Below are 21180 nucleotides of genomic sequence, written 5' to 3'. Positions count from 1 at the left end.
TAAGATGGAGGAAAAAAAAAGAAAAAATAATAACTAGCCAGGCGTGGTGGCACAGGCCTATAGTCCCACCTACTTAGGAGGCTGAGGTGGGAGGATCAGTTGAGCCCAGGAGTTGGAGGTTGCAGTGAGCCATTATGGTGTCATGGTAGCTTGGGCAACAGAGTGAGACCCTGTCTAAAAACAAAATAAAAGAGAGAAGAAAAAGAGAAATAAGTAAAAGGACCAGTTTGGGTGACCCAACATCCACATAAAGTGCAGTCCAGAAAGAAAATAAAAGAGGAAATGTAATCATCTAAGAAATCATTCAAGAAAATTTCCCTCTATAGATTGATGTTAGATTGAAGAGAAAGCATAGAGTTAAATGAGATTGGAGAATCTGTCAGGGGTTAGATCATAAAGATTTCATAAGGCTACTTTAGGGAACCTTTGCTGGAGTGGAACTTTCTTTCTTTTCTTTCTTTTTTTTTTTTTTTTGAGATGGAGTTTCACTCTTGTTGCCCAGGCTGGAGCACAATGGTGCTATCTTGGCTCACCACAACCTCCACCTCCTAGGTTCAAGCGATTCTCCTGCCTCAGCTTTCTGAGTAACTGGGACTACAGGCATGCGCCACCATGCCCAGCTAATTTTGTATTTTTAGTAGAGACAGGAATTCTCCATATTGGTCAGCCTGGCCTCGAACTCTCGATATTAGGTGATCCGCCCGCCTTGGCCTCCCAAAGTGCTGGGATTACAGGCGTGAGCCACCGCGCCCGGCCCTCACTGGGGAGTTTTTACATGGCCTTCAAGAACCAAGGTAACATCACTTCCTCAGGAAGTCATCCAGGACCCATTTGCCAAAGTAAATGGTTCTTCCAATATGTTTGTATACAACCGATTGCGTTATAGTAGATTATTAATTAGTGTGGATTTCATCTGCTAGAAGGTGTGCTACTTGAGGGCAGAGTCTGGATGGGGCTTATTCATCTTTAAATTCATAATGCCTGGCACAAAGTGGTAACTCAGTCTTTTGTTTTGCTTTGGCTTCAAATCAAGAATTTCCCAGTCCTTAAACTTTATTTATTTATTTGAGAAGGAGTTTCGCTTTTTCACCCAGGCTGGAATGAGGTGGCACAGTAATTACAAACTTACTATCAGCCCTCCCATGTGTTGGAACTGACCTTGTACAGTGGATCTGAGGCAGATTCTCAGTCGATGAAGCTACCCTCGCACAATTCTTTTGGATCTTGGCTCACTGTAACCTCCGCCTTCCAGGTTCAAACGATTCTCCTGCCTCAGCCTCCCGAGCAGCTGGGATTACAGGTGCCTGCCACAACGCCCAGCTAATTTTTTTGTATTTTTATAGTAGAGACAGGGTTTCACCATGTTGGCCAGGCTGGTCTAGAACTCCTGACCTCAGGTGAGCTGCCCACCTCGGCCTCCCAAACTGCTGGGATTACAGGCATGAGCCACCGTACCCAGCCAATCCTCAAGCTTTAACACTTCCCAAATAGTAAATAAGGTGAAAATAAGTGAAACCTATTTTTGTGCAAGAAAACTGTGAGTGTGACAGTAAGGTAGCAGCCATCATGTTCATGTGCTAGCTACTAACACACTTTATCGCCAATGCTCACAGCTGCCCTACGAGATAAGCATTATAATCTCAGTTGTACAGGTAGAGAAACTGACCTTGTCATCCAAAGTTACACACAGCCAGCCAGTGCCCCGGCTTGAATCCCTGGCACCTGCCTCCAGAGGTCGCACTCTTAGCCACTTCACCATGCTTCCTCGATATTCATTAGTATTCTTGCAAATATTTTTCGACTCCAGGTGCTTCACATAGGTTAATTTATTTCCAGTTCAATAGTGTCTGGCTTCAGTAATTACGAACACTACCGCATTTACCCACTGTGAAAAATGATTCACTCTTTCAAAGTTCCTGTATAATCTAATTTTCTAATTCACCTTTGTGTCTTTCAATTGAGGTACTCCCTACATTTTCTGTGTCTACATAAGCTTCCTTTCTTTCGTTTCGTAGGAATAAATTGAACTTATTTTAAGATAGAGGGGGGTACAACTATATGGAATATAGAGTCATCTTTTTTCACTCTCTGTCACAGAATGAAAAAAGGACACCATGATATAGCAGCTGAGGTGGTGGATTAAGATAATGGGGGGGGGGGGCAAAAAAAAAAAAAAAAAGAGACTTGCTCCACCCCTGCCCCGCCCCCGGCCGCCTCCCCGGGACTCAGAGTCCTGGAAGGCTTTGCGGAGCTCCGGGCCGGGCGGATCGCTGTCCGCAGGGAGTCGGGAATGCCAGGTTCCAGCTGTGCAGCGGCCGCCCGCCAGAGTGCCAGTGGCTCCTTGGAGGTCGAGTCCAAGGACGTGGCTTGAACCCGGGAGCTGGGGCGCCGGAGTCCACGCACCGGGGATGGAGGCGCCGGGTGACCTGGAGGGACCACGCGCACCAGGAGGTGACCATGAATTGCGTGGCCAGGAGCCCGGAGCCCAGCGGCGGCTTCGGGCCTGTCTCTTTAGCAAAGATTGAATTGCTTTTAGCTCGATTTGTTTCCGAGAGATTGGAAAAGGCTGGGGCCTGATCGTGGGGTTCGGGCCAGCGTTTCTTTTCTCTCTGGACGGGGTAAAGTTCCAGGACTGGATATGTGTCACGGTTTCTAATGACTTTCTAACCTATACCTCTGCTTTTAAGTACTGTGGGTTTAATGCGTTCAAATAAGTATGCCATTAGGCAAATGTAAAACGTTACCTTTCAAGTACCCATTGTTGTTGCCTTTCTTTTTAACTTTCATTTCCCTTTCTCATCTACTACAAACATTTTACAAAGATTCATAAGACTTCCTCATGTTGCACAGATTTTTTTTTTTTTCCTTCTGGACTGCAATGGCAACCTCTGACAAATAGAGCAAAGCAAATATATTTTTCTTAAGTTTTTCCTAAAAACAATTTAATTTATAAATGGCTGATGGATTTGCTTGGATATTTGGAACTCTCAGTAATTGATTTCGTGTTTTTAAATGACAATTTAGCCCTGGAAATAAGTGTTAAATTAACTGATGCAAAAGACCAGTAATTAGGGTAAAAAAAAGTATTGATTAATGAATTCGAGGGACTTGTCTATCCAGAAGCATACCGTTGTAAATATTAGTTCACCAGCTGAATGATTTAGCTTGTTTTCTCCTACTTACACTTCATTTGACTTCAATACTTCCTTAGAAATCTTTTTGTTTGTTTGTTTGTTTGTTTTGTTTTGTTTTGAGACAGAGTCTTTCTCCGTAGCCCAGGCTGAAGGAGTGTAGTGGCGGAGTCTGGACTCACTGCAAGCTCCGCCTCCCGGGTTCACGCCATTCTCCTGCCTCAGCCTCTCGAGTAGCTGGGACTACAGGCGCCCGCCACCACGCCCGGCTAATTTTTTGTATTTTTTGTAGAGGCGGGGTTTCACCGTGTTAGCCAGGATGGCCTCGATCTCCTGACCTCGTGACCCGCCTGCCTCGGCCTCCCAAAGCGCTGGGATTAACAGGCGTGAGCCACCGCGCCCGGCCGAAAGCAGTGTTTTCAAAATGGCAGTAATGCACAAAGATTGTGTTCCATTTGATCAAATGTGCTGTATTCGAAATAGCCCTAAGCTCAGCAAATGATATCTTCAGAGTGCAACATATGTGCACAGAAATCACATTTGTGTACTTTAATCAGTAGTCTCAATTATATGCCTAATTGCTGCATGTTTGCATTCAAGGTGATGATCCTGCAGGAAGTGCAGGAGAGACCCCCGGTTGGCTTTCGAGAGAACAGGTTTTTGTACTGATATCGGCAGCTTCGGTGAACTTAGGTTCCATGATGTGCTATTCTATACTTGGACCCTTTTTCCCCAAAGAGGTAAGACATTTTTAAATCTTTAGGAGTGCTGTTTTTTGTTTTGTTCTGTTTTGTTTTTTAAAGCCCTTTGAATTATTTTTAGTATATAAAATGTAAAAATCTGCATATAGGACAGATGGTGTATAGATCTCCAGCCAATAGAATACTTCTTATCAAATGCTTGGTACCAGGAAAAAAAATCCAGTCAAAAAGAACATCTTCTTGGGAGGTAATTCACCTAAAAGTAGTTGATCTTCTGAGAATTGCTTTGCTTACCATGTAGTCTGATTAATCTTTATTTGGTTTCTGCAACTGAAAAAAAGGAGTGCACTGAATAACTGAGATTCAAATGTTACTGCAAGAGTTACTGTTAAGACAGTAATTCTTTTCTCGAGGTTTTACTCACATTTTAAAATTAGGACGTTTTGATTCCCGCCCCCCCCCCCCTTCCTTTTTTTTTCTTTTGAGACAGCGTTTCGCTCTTGTTGCCCAGGCTGGAGTGCAATGTTGTGATCTTGGCTCACTGCAATCTCTGCCTCCCAGGTTCAACTGATTCTCCTGCCTCAGCCTCCCGAGTAGCTGGGATTAAGGCACCTACCACCACGTCCGGGTAATTTTTTTTTTTTTTTTTGAGATGGAGTCTCGCACTCTCGCCCAGGCTGGAGTGCAGTGGCGCGATCTCAGCTCACTGCAAGCTCCGCCTCCTGAGTTCACACCATTCTCCTGCCTCAGCCTCCCAAGTAGCTGGGACTGCAGGTGCCCGCCACCATGCCCAGCTAATTTTGTGTGTGTGTGTGTGTGTATTTTTTTAGTAGAGACGGGGTTTCACTGTGTGAGCCAGGATGGTCTCCATCTCCTGACCTCGTGATCTGCCCGCCTCGGCCTCCCAAAGTGCTGGGATTACAGGCGTGAGCCACCATGCCCGGCCAAATTTTTGTATTTTTAGTAGAGACGGGGTTTCACCAGGTTGGTCAGGCTGGCGTCGATCTCCTGACCTCAGGTGATCTGCTCACCTTGGCCTCCCAAACTGCTGGGATAACAGGCGTGAGCCACCACACCTAGCCCTGGCCCCACTCCATATTCCCTCTTTTGACTTTAATTTCTTATGGACTCTAGCAGCAATGTTTATGCAAGGAAGGAATTCTGATTAATAGGGCCTGTTCCTTTTAGGCATAGCCTTTTATATGGTGTTAAGATTTATAGCTAATGACACAGACTCAAAGATAATAATCCCTAGAAAGTCCAACTGGATTCTAGACATCAATAGGATATAGTATGAAATGAATATGACCGGCTTGGAGTGTAGACAACATATCCATGTGTTTTATTTTGTGCTTTTTGCCAAATCCTTGGCTCACAGTGCAGTGGCACCTTGTTAGTCCTCCAACTGCCTTTAAAACATGTAGTCCTTCGTTCTGTGTGCTACAAAAGAAGATAAAGTGGCTTCTCTGCTAAAGGAACAATATTGCCATGTACCCATACAGTGCTCTCTGGCTTCTAGTACACATTACCCCGTATTTATCCATTTAATCCCTGCGACAACCTCATACAGAATCTTGAGAATCTCAGCATGTTGCAAATGAAGAAACAGTTTCAGAAGTTGTGATTTGCCCAGTTCAGTTCTATTAACTAGAGGTTTAATGAGTCCCTTCTCTAGAGCACGCTAAGCATGGGATGTGTTAGGGTAGTATAAAAAAATCAGGGAAATGGCTCTCTCTTGTCTGCCCATTGGGAGTGAAAAAATATGGGAAAAAAAAATGTTCCAATGATTTGGATATCCCTTAAGAAAAGGATGTCCAGAATGTTATCAGACTGTTTTTTTTTCTTTTTTTAAATTATTTTCTTCTGGCTTCCCTCTATCCATACTAATGTTGTGAGATCCTAGAAAGAAGAATGGTTAATTCTGCCATACCTGGAGTGGGGATAGGAGAAGAAAGGGCGGTACTGAAAGGAACTTTCAAGATAAATCTAAGTTGGGGCATTTTTTTTTTTTTGAGACAGGGTTTCACTCTGTCATCAAGGCTGAAAGTGTAGTGGCATGATCAGAGTTCACTGCTGCCTCAACTTCCCAGGCTCAACAGAGCCTTTCGCCTCAGCCCCCTGAGGAGCTGGGGCACAGGCATGTGCTACCATGCCTAGCTATTTTTTTTCTATTTTTAGTATAGATGGGGTTTCACCATGTTGCCCAGGCTGACCTTGAACTCCTGAGCTCAAGCGATCCGTCCACCATGTTGGCCAGGCCTCTCAAATGCTGGGATTACGGGTTTGAGCCACCGCACCTGGCCTAAGGTGGGTCCTAAGAAATGTTAATTCTTATGGTGAACAACAGAGATGGAGGTGTTCTAGGTATAGTCACAGGAAGAGCAGAGTGAATGGCATGTTCCTGGGGAACAGCAGACAGCTTCTTGATGTGGCTTGAGCCTGGGGTGAAGTGAGGTCTAATAGGAGACAGTGGATCTGAGGAGGCAGGCCTAAGATAGAAAGGAAGGGCACTTGTCAAGGACTTAGTCAGTGGGCAGTCATCAGAGGTGTTTGAGCAAGAAAGAGCAGCCTGGCCAGACTTGGGATTTTTAAATAATAATAATCATAATGCCAGGCATGGTTGCTCACACCTGTAATCCCAGTACTTTGGGAGGCTGAGGTGGGAGGATCGCCTGAGGTCAGGAGTTCGAGACTAGCCTGGCCAACATGGTGAAACTCTGTCTGTACTAAAAATACAAAAATTAGCTGGGCATGGTGGCACGTGCCTGTAGTCCCAGCTACTCAGGAGGCTGAGACAGGAGAATTGCTTGAACAGGAGGTGGAGGTCGCAGTGAGCCAAGATCACCCCACTGCACTCTAGCCTGGGTGACAGAGTGAGACTCCGTCTCAAAAAAATTTTTTTAAAAAATAATAAGAGCCTGTGGAATTGAGATGGAGAAGAATTGGAGTGAGTGAATCAACCAGTGAGAAGGGCATTTCCTAGCTCAGCTGGAACTCAGTGAGTGCAACTAATGTTAGTTTCCTCTAAGTGAATAGAGACAAAGGAAAACCAGGCTGTGGGTGTGTGCTTTTTAAGTTTTTGATTGAGTTTTTTGCTTATAGGAAATGTTGACCAAAGAAAAAAGTCAAGCTTTTAAAGAATTAAAGTTCATTTTATTAAGAAGTCTTACTGAGGACTACAGGCTGAGTATCTCAGTTCACAGTTCATATACGGGTAGTAGAGACTCAGTACATGCAAGGTCACATCTAAGTTTGGATGTAAGAGTACATCTGGTTATAGATTATGAATGTACCTTTGGTAATAGTTTATAAACACATAATCACAACCCTGTTAGATGTTATCTTATGTGTAGGAAAAGGCAAGGCTGGGGCATTTATCATTTAAGGAATGTAATAGCTCAGGCAAGAGATGTGGGGGGCCATGTGCTCTATCCTGCTTTGTCTTCAATTCATCCCTCCCAAGAGTTGCATGTTGTCACAGAGTCAGGGGTTTTATGACATTATTTCTGGCAAGCAGAAGTGAGCAAAATGTGACTTCTTACATTTGCTACTTTGTCTCGCCTCGCAGAGGGAAGGCTGAAAGAAAGGAGATAGAGGCAGGAGAGAACATTCTAACTTTAAAAGCTGTAAATATGAAGAGCAGGCTTTGATTTGTCATTTCTGATTAAAATCTTGTGGTCAACAAATGCATTGGTGAAGCTTCAGCCTTCCTCCTGTATGTTCTGCCATTTTTCTTATTAGCTAAGCTAACTGGGCAAAGGAAAAACAGTGCCTTTCTTAAATTCTGGTGTGGGATTCCTACTTCTATTCATCATTTTTCTTGCTACCCTCATCTTTTGTCAGAGTACCAGAAATTGCTTATTTATTTATTTATTTATTAAGACAGAGCCTCGTTCCATCATGCCCAGGCTAGAGTGCTGCAGCATCATCTCAGCTCACTGCAACCTCCGCCTCCTGGGTTCAAACAATTTCCCGCCTCAGTCTCCCAAGTAGCTGGGATTACAGGTGCGCATCACCCCACCCGGCTAATTTTTTTGTATTTTTAGTAGAGGCGGGGTTTCACCATATTGGCCAGGCAGGTCTCAAACTCCTGACCTCAGGTGATCCGCCCACCTTGGCCTCCTAAAGTGCTGTAATTACAGGAGTGAGCCACTGTGCCCGGCCTAGAAATTGCTTTTAATAGCTGTTTTTGCTTTCCCAGTGTGAAGCAGGATCCATGTTCCAAAAATGACATTCAGCTGCTGCCGTAGCATGTGGTTCTAGCACATCCTGCGTCAGCATTCCATTTCCACAGTGAATCTGGGAACACGCACATGATGGAAACTGTAGTGGCTCATGACCCTGTAACCTTTGCAAGTTCCTCATCCATTTATAGATGAGGATCTGTAAATGAGGCCAGCTAAAAATATATCCCTTATTTAATCATTGTTAGATACCACGTAAAACGGCACTTAATGAGAGATTCTGGCTCATAATGAGGGTCTAATAAGTATTCATTGCTGTAGGCATTATGTATTTTCTGCTAGATTCTAAATTAAATACTTATCAGAACTATTAAGCAAAGAACATTGATAATGCAACTTGACTAATGAATGTCTGTCTTTCCTTCCCTTCCTTCCTTCCTTCCTTCCTTCCTTCCTTCCTTCTTTCTTCTTCTTTCTTTCTTTCTTCCTTCCTTCCTTCCTTCCTTCCTTCCTTCCTTCCTTCCTTCCTTCCTTCCTTCTTTCTTTCTTTCTTTCTTTCTTTCTTTCTTTCTTTCTTTTTTTTTCTTTCTCTTTCTTTCTTTCTTTCTCTCTCTCTCTCTCTCTCTCTTTCTTTCTTTCTTTTATTTGAGACAGTGTCTCGCTCTGTCACCCAGGCTGGAGTGTAGTAGCATAATCTTGGCTCACTGCAACCTCTGACTCCTGGCTTCAAGCAGTTGTCCTGCCTCAGTCTCTCAAGTAGCTGGGATTACAGGCACGTGCCACCACACCTGGCTAATTTTCGTATTTTTAGTAGAGACGGGGTTTTGCCATGTTGGCCAGGCTGGTCTCAAACTCCTGACCTCAAGTGATCCTCCTGCCTCGGCCTCCCAAAGTGGTGGGATTACAGGCGTGAGCCACTACGCCCGGCACGAATATTTTTCTTATGCCTTAATTGACTCCTTCCACAACACTTCCTTTTTGAGGAACCTGACCTGTGTGTAGTAGAAATGTAGACCTCATGTTCCAGTCGACACACAGCATAACCATTTGTTACAGTGCCATTAAAGGTATTTTAATGAACTCTCTCTTGTATCCACACCGTTATTTCCTGTGGTTATTAGTACATGGAAAGGGAATGGCTGGTTATGAAGCCCAAGAATTACGGGATTAAATCTTGCCCAAGCCATTACCATGGAGCTGTGGGCCCATCCTCTCTGCCCTCACTCACCACCAAGTGCTTAGGGACATTTCTGAGGACTTTTCCTAGAGTAAGAGGGAGGTCCTTCATAAAATTTAGCTTAAACAATAGAGTTCACTTCTCTGGCTTCCTGTGGTATGATGCTATGAGGAATGTATGGTTTATTTAAAGAGGCATAGTCTGACATGCAAAAAAAATCCTTGAAAAAGACAAAGATTGAATGCTGATAGTATCTTTACATGGGAAGGGATGGAGAAAATTTTTATCATAAATTGTAGTTAGAGAGAAAAGATAAAGAAAGGCAATCATGGTTGTAGAGAATGGATGTTGAAGAATGCAAAAGTGTGTGTGCATGTGTACATTCCTGTATTATGAAGTTATTTGCAAAAATCCAAAGCTCTGCCGAAAGGATGGATCTAAACTGGACTCTTCTGACCATAAATATTCACTGCTGGTACAATGCCTCATATATATAAGATGGTCAATATATGACAGTTCAGGCTTTCCCTTTGTAGTATGCTAAGTTGCCAGTCCTACCTTAAAGAAATTAAACTCGTATTTTGATTTCTTAAATTTCTATAGCTAGAACCTGATTTAAGGATTTGCAATAGTTCCAGGACTTGACAAAGTTTTTTAAACGTTCTATTTTTATATGTGAATGTAGTTGAGTATCACAGCGGTAGCATTTGAAGTTCAAAAGAAGTAGATTTAGGATAAATATTACCTGTAGCAAATTTTAGGAGCTCACTGATAGAATAGGCTGTAAACATTAGTAACTGTAATTGATGGATGATAAACTACCTTGGCTGTTTCAGGAGAATGTAAAATGTCAGGGGAGCATCTCTCACCTGTGTTGTTGATGACAGGAAGGAAAACTGTCTTCTCCAAACTGTCAGGTAATTGGTATTACTGTCAGAAACAGAGACCTAGACTGATTGGGCCTTGGTCTGACCCATGTGCCCACTCATGGAACTTCCTATTCTTGAGTTTGAAGACTGGCCAGTGTTTTTTGTTTGTTTCCTATAAAAGTGATACCCAAAAGGAAGTGTGTCTAAATCAGCTGTTTCCTCAGTCCTGTGACTATGCAATAGAGCCCAAATTTCCTTATCCAAGGCATTTTTTTGTGATTGTTTATACACTCAGATTCTGACTTTTGCCACAGAAAGCTAACAATTCTTTATAGGTATGGTGAGTGAATTATTTTCATGTAAGAGACTATGGTTTACTATCTAAACTATTAATAGTTTCCCTTCCTTCCCCACCCCATTTATTTTAAAAGAATAATCTTTCTGACACTGATATACAGATAAAGTTCACAAGAAGATGATGCCCTGATCTGTTATTTCCATTTTTTCATATTGATGCTAATTTTTCTTTGAAACTTTGTTTCCATTTCTATTACTTAAAGGCTGAAAAGAAGGGAGCCAGCAATACAATTATCGGTATGATGTTTGGATGTTTTGCTTTGTTCGAGTTGCTGGCATCCTTGGTATTTGCAAACTATGTAAGTATAACGTTCATATGCACATCTTAATTTTTAAAAATTATTTGATGGATTATTTTAGTTTACTAGTCTAGAATTTGCATTGATACAGAAATAGCCATCGTTATAGTTTTATAAATTGTGCCACTGTTGACAGTTCCCTCCTCAGAGTTGATTGATTTTTAACTCTTTCCATGTTTTTAAGCAATGAGTACTGTCACTATATTAAAGAATTATTATAATATATTAACTGTACATGTCTTCCCCTATCCTATATTTGCCAATATGGTGGATTTGTTTATATCAATATAGACTTTCAGAAGTCATAAATTTACCACTCTTCTTTGACATTTATTATAGCTTGTACATATTGGAGCAAAATTTATGTTTGTAGCAGGAATGTTTGTCTCAGGAGGAGTTACAATTCTCTTTGGGTAAGTCATTTTCTGATTATATTTGGGAGCTTGAACAGATTTTGTAATGTATCTTCTGTTTAAATTGTTAAAGACTCTTTAAGTCAACGGTTCCGTTTATTGTCTGTCAAATGCATAGCATGTGACTAATGGCAGGAGTTGAGTAAGTAGAGAACAGGGATAAACGGCATTGATTTTAAGGAAACAGGCCTCCAGGGGATCTCCATCATGCTTGCTACTGAACCTATTCATTAGGATTCCTGTGATTGTGAGTGACAGAAACTTAACTCACTTTCTGAGTCATGGAAACTTACTAGCTTCAGTAAAAAAGTGAATTTATTTAATAAAGTGTCAACTCAAAAAATATCAGAATACAGATTTGAAACGATGTCACGAGAAATTTTTCTTCTTGTGATTTGAACAAGCCCTCCCCTTTAGGTGGCAAGGTGACCCCCAGCAGTTTCAGTAGAAAGTCTCAGTTTCCTAATAGTTCCTATTAGAGTCACAGAATGAAGCCCCCCTGGCCTGACCTTTGCTGATGGCTGTAGCCGTGGGGAAAGAATGTTCTGCTTGGCCAGGCCAGGTCACACACTCAGTTCAGAGCATGGAACAGAATGGTTTCCCCCATTGCTACTTCCAGAAAAAGGAAAAACGAGTGCCTGAGGCAAAACAGATGTGAAAGTTCTTAAGCTTAGAGTTCTTAAATCAGTAGCGTAGTGCCAAATAATATGGAAGAGCTTATATAAGTACATGGGGAACATAGAGGAATACCAGTATAGTAAGATTATAATGAAGTAAACTGAAGAAAACCGTTATATTAAATGAAAACGGGTTAAAAATTTTTTGGAAGGGTCGTTTATTTTCTTTCTTTATTCCTTTTTTTTTTTTTTGAAGGTTTCAGTCCAACTGCGGGAGAGATCTGAAACTGAGTGCTTTCTTCTTTATAGGTCTTGTCAGAGTGATTCTACATGTTCTTTTTTTTTTTCTTTTTGAGATGGAGTCTCACTCTATTGCCCAGGCTGGTGTGCAGTGGTGTGATCTCGGCTCACTGCAACCTCCGCCTCCCAGGTTCAAGCCACTCTCCTGCCTCAACCTTCCAAATAGCTGGCATTACAGGTGCTCACCACCACGCTTAGCTAATTTTTGCACTTTTTTTAGTAGAGATGCGATTTTGCCATCTTGGCCAGGCTGGTCTTGAACTCCTGACCTCAGGGGATACACCCACCTCAGCCTCCCAAAGTGCTGGAATTACAGGCATGAGCCACCACACTTGGCTGATTCTACATATTCTAAAAAGGTTTATTTAGTACTATCATCCGGGGGACCAGTTATATCAGCAGAAAAGGGCAACTAAGCTGTCATTATGACTCAAATTGTTACCAAAAAAAGAAAAAGGGTAATTTCCTCCTACTGAAAAGACAACAAAGCAACTCTTTAAAAAAAAATCATATTCTAAAGCGATTTATTCTAAAAACCATGAGTGATGTACTATTCTTTTTAGTGAGTACAGTTAAAAAGGAAAAAAGAAAAAAGAAAACCAGCTTGGCATTTGAGAATTGTCTTATTCCTTTTTAGTGTATTGGACCGAGTTCCAGATGGGCCAGTATTTATTGCTATGTGTTTTCTAGTGAGAGTAATGGATGCAGTTAGCTTTGCTGCAGCAATGACTGCATCTTCCTCTATCCTGGCAAAGGCTTTTCCAAATAACGTGGCTACAGTGTTGGTATGTATTTTATAAGTATTTCCCACTTTCCTTAGAGTGTAGGCCAAAATATTTGCCCTTCCAAGTTAAAGCTGGGGTCCATTCTTCTATACTTGCATTTCTGTACTCTCTGTATTATTGCTGCCTTTCACCCCGAGTTTGACTAGCAGCAAGCCTGTCAATAAATGTAACATCGGTGTCACTTAGGTGCTCTTCCTGGTTTTAGAATTCCCTGAATGGGCAGTTTGACAGGTGAATGTGGTCCAAATCAGTCGTTCTTTTTACCACTTAAAAAAAAAAAAATTTTCCTTTGTAGTTTTTTTGATGTCTCCCTGTAGCCTAGATTGTGGCTGAGCTGCCTGAAGCATTCCTCTGCTTTAGAAAAGAGTTATCCCTAGTGGCAAAATAATCAATTCATACTAAAGTCCTTCCTCCACTTTCCCCAGGTTTATGCATGGTATCTTAGAAATCATCTCAAAGTCCTTAAGTGTTTCTGTGCTGTCTGTCTGAGGAGTGCTTTTGCATTTTGACATAAAAATCCAGATCCTAGTGGCATCATATTGCCACGCATTTTTGTGTACTGCCTAGATGCGTATAGACCTGGTATTAGTGACATATCAGATTCTCATCCTATCTCTAGGCAGCTGCCTCTCTGACCCCCAAGAAGGCTTTCCCGTCATAGCTCTCTCTCTCTCTCTGGGCCCACGCACTTCATATCATAGTTGGTATGGTGCCCTTATAGCATGTAATTGTTCTCTTAGACTTCAGAGTCTAATCAGCTTAGTACCAAGGACTCCCTCATTTACTCATTTAATAATGTAGTTTGAAAATTTTTACTATCAGATAAACCCTTTGTGGTGTAAATAGTCCTTCCCACTTTTTCCCCGGGGGGGACGGAGTCTTGCTCTGTAGCCCAGGCTGGAGTGTAGTGGCGCCATCTCTGCTCACTGTAAGCTCCGCCTCCCGGGTTCACGCTTGCCTCAGCCTCCCGAGTAGCTGGGACTACAGGCACCCGCCACCACGCCCGGCTACTTTTTTTTTTGTATTTTTAGTACAGACGGGGTTTCACCATGTTAGCCAGGATGGTCTCGATCTACTGACCTCGTGATCCATCTGCCTCAGCCTCCCAAAGTGCTGGGATTACAGGCGTGAGCCACTGTGCCTGGCACGTTCTTCCCACTTTTTATTAAGCATTTATGTATATAGCTGGATAGGTTTGTGTTAGGTTCTACTGCCATTTGGCTGGTACACCATTTACATTTCCAGAAAATTTATTTCTCAGAAAGGACTCAGAAGAACACTTGTCTGTTGATATGAAAAGGGTTTATGGCTAAGCAAGTTTGGAGAGGACTGTCTGCTGTCCTCTAACTTAGAGATGCCCAGTTCACATTAATGTCTTCAGACCTTGAAAATCCTGGAGTAGGGATACTTTATTAAATGTTCCACAACTCACTTTAATTATGGAACCAATTTTTTCTTTCTTTTCTTTTTTTTTTTTTTTTTGTAGAGACAGGGTCTTGCTGAATTGCCCAGGCTGGTCTTGAACTCCTGGCCTCAAGCAATCCTCCCACTTTGGCCTTCCAAGGTGGCTGGGATTACAAATGTGAGCCACCACACCTGGCTGTAACTATTTTTTCAAATAAGACTTGTTGATCTCTTAAAGAGCTGATATTCTGTGGAACACTCTGGAAAGTGCTACCTAATAAATTCCTATGATAATGGTAACAGTCCATTGGATTTTCTGATCAGCAAGAGACACCAGTGTTGCTGTACCAAGTTTCTGTATAAAATTGCAGCCAACAGCTAACACACTAATGTGATAATTGATCTGGATGGCTTTATTGTGATTAAAGAATTTCAATGTTCTTTATGAAGTTTTGAAAGTTATTAATGGTATATTTTTGTGTACTCTATAAGGTCTGAGGATATAAGGTTGCAAGCCCCAGATCTCTGTTTAAGGTCCCTAAAAACTAGATTGATTTAAAATGTTGCAATATCTATAGTGGTAAACCCTTTTTTTCCATAGCATTGTTTTGTTTAACTTTAAACACAATAATTTTATATGGTACAAAATTTGAAAGTTACAGAAGGGAACACAGAATATAGTAAATATATTCTACATATAACTGTTGCTCAGCCTTTGTATACACATCAGTTGTTCAGGTGCCCAGCCCTCCATCCCCTTAGGGGAAGGCAACAGATATTGCAGGTTTCTTCCAGAGAAATTCCACATATATGTATGTACACACTGACACACACACACACACACACACACACACACACACACACACTGAGAGAGAGAGAGACAGAGCACGTGAATGAGAGAGTGTGATTTCCCTCCCCCTTTTTCGTTTCCTTTTTTTTTTAATTGGACAGGACTATTGCACTATCCCTCTTTTTTCTTTACACAAATGGTAGCATACCATATGTACCATTCAGCACCTCACTGGTTACATCAACAATGAAATCATCTTGGAGATCTTCCTGCACCTATATATAAGGAGCTTTCTTACTCTTTACTTTTCTTACTGGCTGTATAGTATTTCACTGTGTGGATATAACCTGGTTTACTTACATCATTGATGAATATTTAGATTATTTTCATCTTTTGCTATTGCAAAACTCTGCTATAGTGCATAAGCTTGTGTACGTACCATGTCATATCTGCATGTCTATACTTGTAAGTTAAATTCTTAGAAGTGGAATTCTGGGTCATAAAGTATGTGCCTTAATTTGCCAAATTGCCAAATTGCCAAATTGCCTACCGGTGTTCACTCACTAGCATAGAGTGTTCGATAGGAGATAGGTGAAAATTGGTATCTTGTGGTTCAAATTTGCTCATTTCTTTTACAAAGTGAGGGTGAACTTCTAAAAGATCTTTGTATTCCACTTTATGTGTCAACAGTTTATTTATGGCATTTGCCCATTTTTCTATGGGTTGTTTATCTTTTCCTCATTGTAGCTCTCATGTATTTGGGGAATTAGTTCTTTGTCATTTTTTTCTCTGTTCTTCATTTATCTTTTGATTTTTTTTATGCATAGTTTTCATATTTTCATGTAATCAGATTTGTCAATCTTTTTTATCTTCTGTGTTTTATGTCACAATCAGAATACCTTCCTTACAATAACAATTATTTTTAAACTCCCATATTTTATTTTTCTAATATTTTTATGATTTCAATATGTGCATTTAAATTTTGGGTCCATCTTGGGAGTGTGTGTATGTAAATTATGAAGAAGATAGAAATTTTTTTTAAGATAGTACCATGTTAATTCTTCAAATGAAATATTTAAACTGATTTTTTCTTTTTCTCATTTTAAGGGAAGTCTTGAGACTTTTTCTGGACTGGGGCTAATACTAGGTCCTCCTGTAGGTGGCTTTTTGTATCAATCCTTTGGCTATGAAGTGCCTTTTATTATTCTGGGATGCATCGTTTTGCTGATGGTACCACTCAATATGTATATTTTACCCAATTATGGTAAGTCCACACTTATTACTCATTTTAAGAACCTTAAATATATTTTTATACCTTTGTAAGAGACCAGTTTTACCAGATATTGTTTTATTTTATATAATCAAAAATAGCTTTTAAAAATAACTGATTCTTTTTTCAGTAATGTAGGCAATTAGTTTATATGAATTTCTGTAAATTACAAATTCTTTCCAACCTTTAGAGCTAGCAAACATTTAATTTCTGATCATAAACCATTACCATATGCTATATCTATGAGAGGTTTTCTTGGACTGAACTAAATATCAAAGCCAGAAATTTCTGTGGGCCACACATGGCCCAGTCTTCCTAGAAGGCTATAAGCTAGGAGAACAATGCCCATCCTTCTTTCCCAATGGTCCTTGCAGCTGTCCTCACAGCGTAGCTCAGATACAAGGACATAGATTCAGGCATTCTCATTGAGTAGTGCTTTTAAAAAATTATAAACTGGGCCGGACACAGTGGCTCATGCCTGTAATCACAGCGCTTTGGGATGCTGAGGCTGGCGGATCACTTGAGGCCAGGAGTTCAAGACCAGCCGGCCAACATGGTGAAACCCTATGTCTACTAAAAATACAAAAATTAGCTGGGCATGGTGATGCACACCTGTAGTCCAAGCTACTCAGGAGTCTGAGGCATGAGAATTGCTTGAACCCAGGAGGTGGAGGTTGCAGTGAGCTGAGATCACGCCATTGCACTCCAGCCTGGGTGACAGAGCGAGACTCTTCCACCCCCTCAAAAAATTATAAACTGGTATTTTTTTAAAAATCTCTAGGATTGATAATATTAAGGCTGTAAATGTAGATTTAAGTATTCCCAATTAGTAGTACTTTTAAAAATTATTATTTCGCCAGGCGCAGTGGCTCATCCCTGTAATCCCAGCACTTTGGGAGGCCGAGGCGGGCAGATCACCTGAGGTCACGAGTTCGAGACCGGCCTGGCCAACATGGTGAAACCCTGTCTCTACTAAAAATACAAAAATTAGCCAGACATGGTGGTGTGTGCCTATACTCCCAGCTACTCAGGAGGCTGAGACAGGAGAATTGTTTGAACCTAGGAGGCAGAGGTTGCAGTGAGCCAAGATCATGCCACTGCACTCCAGCCTGGGCAACAAAGTGAGACTCCATCTCAAAAAAAAAAAAAAAAAGTTATTATTTTAGAAGAGTTTATAGACAGATGCTAGAAAATCAAATAAATTTTAAAAATTACTGATATTGGCAGAATTTTTTATTTTATAAGTTCTACCCATTTCTTTACCACCTTTTAGACCTATAGACAATATGGCTTTAGCGTTAGGTGGCTAAGAGTCATTCATTATATCTGCTCACCAAGTCCCCTCTCCTGTACTGCTCTAAAAAAAAAAAAAATACTTCTAAAATAGCGTCGTGGACATGTCAATTATCTTATTAAAATCTTTAAATCCAGTAAGTTCAGGAGATCTATTGTACATCATAGTCACTATCGTTAATAACAACATATTGTACTCTTGAAAATTGCCAATAGTAGATTTTAAGTGTTCTCACCATAAAAAAAAGTATGTGAGGCTAAGCATCTGTAAATTAGCTTGATTTAGTTATTCTACAATGTATACATATATCAAAATATAATGTTTTATACCATAAATATAGACAATTTTTACTTGTTATTTTTTAAAAGAAAAAATCCATAAATCCATGAAATGTGAATGTTATCCTGAAAGCCACTGGGAGCTATTGTTAGAATTTTTTCTTTTTTTTTTAAACAGAGTCTCACTCTGTCACCCCGGCTGGAGTGCAGTGGTGTGATCTTGGCTCACTGTAACCTCTGCCTCCCAGGATCAAGCAATTCTCATGCTTCAGCCTCCTGAGTAGCTGGGAGTACAGGTGCATGCCACCACACCTGAGTACTTTTTCTATTTTTAGTAGAGACAGGGTTTCACCATGTTGGCCAGTCTGGTCTCGAACTCCTGACCTAAAGTGATCCTCCCACCTTGGTCTCCCAAAGTGCTGGGATTACAAGTGTGAGCCACTGTACCTGGCCTATTGTTAGATTTAAGTAGAGGAGTCATATGATCTGGAATATCTTTCTTCCACTCTACCTAACCCTTACTCATCCTGCAAAACTTGATTTTATTACCTTTTCTGGGAGGTTTTTCTTCTCCTTTTCTTTTTTTCTTTTTTAAAGACAGAGTCTTGCTCTGTCGCCCAGGCTGGAATACAGTGGCGCGATCTTGGCTCATTGCAACTTCCGCCTCCTGGGTTCAAGCAATTCTCCTGCCTCAGCTTCCTGAGTAGTTGGGATTACAGGCCTGCGCCACCACACCTGGCTGATTTTTATATTTTTAGTAGAGGCAGGGTTTCATCATGTTGGCCAGGCTGGTCTCGAACGCCTAACCTCGTGATCCACCCATTTCGGGCCCCCAGAGTGCTGGGATTACAGGTGTGAGCCACCATGCCCGGCCCTTTTCTAGGGAGTTTTTCTAAACCTCCTCGATCACTGGACTAGATTTTGTGTAAGTAGTGCCATAGTGCTCAATATTTTCCTGTCCCCTCACACCTGAGGACAACCCCACCCCCCTATCTCTAACAGTAACTTCCTGTGCAGGCTTTGTCAGCCAGGGAGTCATGTCCCTTCAAGCAAATACCCCAAGTTTTCATTACTTGGTTTTCAACAGCTTAATTATACTAATTATGTTTCATTTTCATGGATGTTTTAATATATTCTTATTATGACAACTTCTTTTCTCACCCTGGATTTTAGGAAAAGGGACTATTATGCAATAATGATTTATTTCTTACCATAAATACATAATACTTCTTACTGTCACAATAAATGTAACCAATTAAAATTAGAATCTTTTATAATTTATATTTTAAAAGTGACTAACATCCTTAGTATATACAATTCAAAAATCATACCAACTTGTCTCCCTGCTGGCAATACCTCACTGAGCCACACGGTGGTGTTTCTCCTCTTTCTAAGTCCAGCTACATCCTGCAGTTTCTGTAGTTGAGCATCAAGGATGTGCTCAGATTTATTTCACCATCGAACACTTGGCTTATAATTAAGAAACTAACACCTTCCAGGCATGGTGGCTCATGCCTGTAATCTCAGCACTTTGAGAGGCCAAGGCGGGTGGATCACGAGGTCAGGAGTTCAAGACCAGCCTGACCAACATGGTGAAACACCGTCTCTACTAAAAATACAAAAATTAGCTGGGTGTGGTTGCGTGCGCCTGTAATCCCAGCTACTCGGGAGGCTGAGGCAGGAGAATCACTTGAGCCCAGGAGGTGGAGGTTGCAGTGAGCTGAGATCGCACCACTGCACTCCAGCCTGGGTGACAAAGTGAGATACTGTCTCAAAAAAAAAAACAAAAAAAACTAGCACACGGTTTAACTTTATCTCTTATATCCTGAAAAAATCTAAGGATAACACTTAAAATAGCTGAACCACACTAAATGATGTTTATATTTGGTCATGATTCAACAAGTATTTACAGAATAATGAACTGTGCAGGATGTTGTGGGAGAAATGGGGATGAATGAGGGCCGTCATGGCCATCAAATAGCTTCCACAGCCATAAGTGGGAGGCTGAGGTGGGAGGATGGCTTTAGGCCAAAAATTTGAGACCAGCCTGGGCAACATAGGGAGACCCCATCTCTAAAAAATTTTTAAATTAGCTAGGTGAGGTAGTGCACACCTGTAGTCCCAGCTACTTGGGAAGCTGAAGCAGGAGGATCACTTGAGCACGCAGGAGTTGGAGGCTGCGGTGAACTGTAATAACACAACTGCACTCCAGCCTGGGTAACAGAGCAAGACACTCCATCTCTTAAAAAAAAAAGAAAAAAAAGTTTTCATGTCTGATATGATTTTGCTGTATCCCCACCCAAATCTCACCTTGAATTGTAATAATCCCCGCGTGTCAAGGGTGAGGCCAGGTGGAGGTAATTAATTCATGGGGGTGATTTCCCCCATACTGTTCTCATGGTAGTGAATAAGTTTCACAAGATCTGATGTTTTTATAAATGGGAGTTCCCTTGCACAGGCTCTCTTGCCTGCAGCCATGTAAAATGTCCCTTTACTCTTCCTTCGTCTTCCACCATGATTGTGAGGCTTCCCCAGCCATGTGAAACTTTGAGTTTATTAAACCTCTTTCCTTTATAAATTACCCAGTCTCAGGTATGTCTTTATTAGCAGCATGAGAACAGATTAATACAATGTCCAAACCTGATATTATCTCTGGCCAGGATGAGTATAATTGTTACAATCTGTAACCTAAGACCCCTTTTTCCCCTCACACTCTGATTCCAGTTGATTCTTTTTAAATTTGGGAAATTGTTTTTAACAAATTGAATGTAGCCTCTAGGTTTGAATAATTTATATGCAAGTGTAGATGGTGTACAATTTTAGGCAAACTCAGATTGAGTTGTTTTGATTACCAGATAAAGATGGTGTTACCAGTTTTCCAAATAAGTTAAAATTAAAAGATTTTAATTGCTTTGATTTTTTTTTCTTTTTTCATTTTTTCCCCAAAGAGTCTGATCCAGGTGAACACTCATTCTGGAAACTGATTGCTTTACCCAAAGTTGGCTTTATAGCCTTCGTCATCAACTCACTCAGCTCGTGTTTTGGCTTCCTTGATCCTACTCTGTCTCTCTTTGTTTTGGAGAAGGTAAGTTACCTGATTGCTGAAGAGTGCTGCATAGTAGCAGGTGGATGTAACTGCTTGTTCTTGGGCCCTGCTCTGTGGAAAGACCCTTGCGTGGCTGGCAGAAGGAGCTAGAATGGGCACTACACACCGAGGTAGCGTGTCCCTCTCTACCATCCCTGTGAACTGGGAATCTGATTCAGTAAAAATGAAAGAAGTCTTTCACTAAGTGGCCAAAACATTGGTTTCC

At 41.2% G+C, this 21180-nt stretch overlaps 1 protein-coding gene across 1 annotated transcript in view; it reads left to right on the top strand.

The window, feature by feature from the left end:
- The first annotated feature begins 2232 nt into the window (after nt 1–2232).
- SLC18B1 (solute carrier family 18 member B1) overlaps nt 2233–21180 on the top strand; it is a 28551-nt gene continuing 9603 nt past the window's right edge. Inside the window, exons 1-7 of the mRNA XM_003255727.2 lie at nt 2233–2451; nt 3732–3871; nt 10623–10718; nt 11058–11131; nt 12686–12833; nt 16135–16291; nt 20818–20954. Coding sequence (XP_003255775.1) covers nt 2409–2451; nt 3732–3871; nt 10623–10718; nt 11058–11131; nt 12686–12833; nt 16135–16291; nt 20818–20954 — 795 coding nt within the window. The 5' untranslated portion in view covers nt 2233–2408. The remainder of the gene's footprint in view (nt 2452–3731; nt 3872–10622; nt 10719–11057; nt 11132–12685; nt 12834–16134; nt 16292–20817; nt 20955–21180) is intronic.

This window comes from Nomascus leucogenys, chromosome 3 (assembly GCF_006542625.1).
Source record: "Nomascus leucogenys isolate Asia chromosome 3, Asia_NLE_v1, whole genome shotgun sequence".
Classification (NCBI taxonomy): domain Eukaryota; kingdom Metazoa; phylum Chordata; class Mammalia; order Primates; family Hylobatidae; genus Nomascus; species Nomascus leucogenys.
The sequence above is the reverse complement of the archived record's forward strand: the minus strand, read 5'-3'. Positions and strand labels throughout refer to the sequence as shown.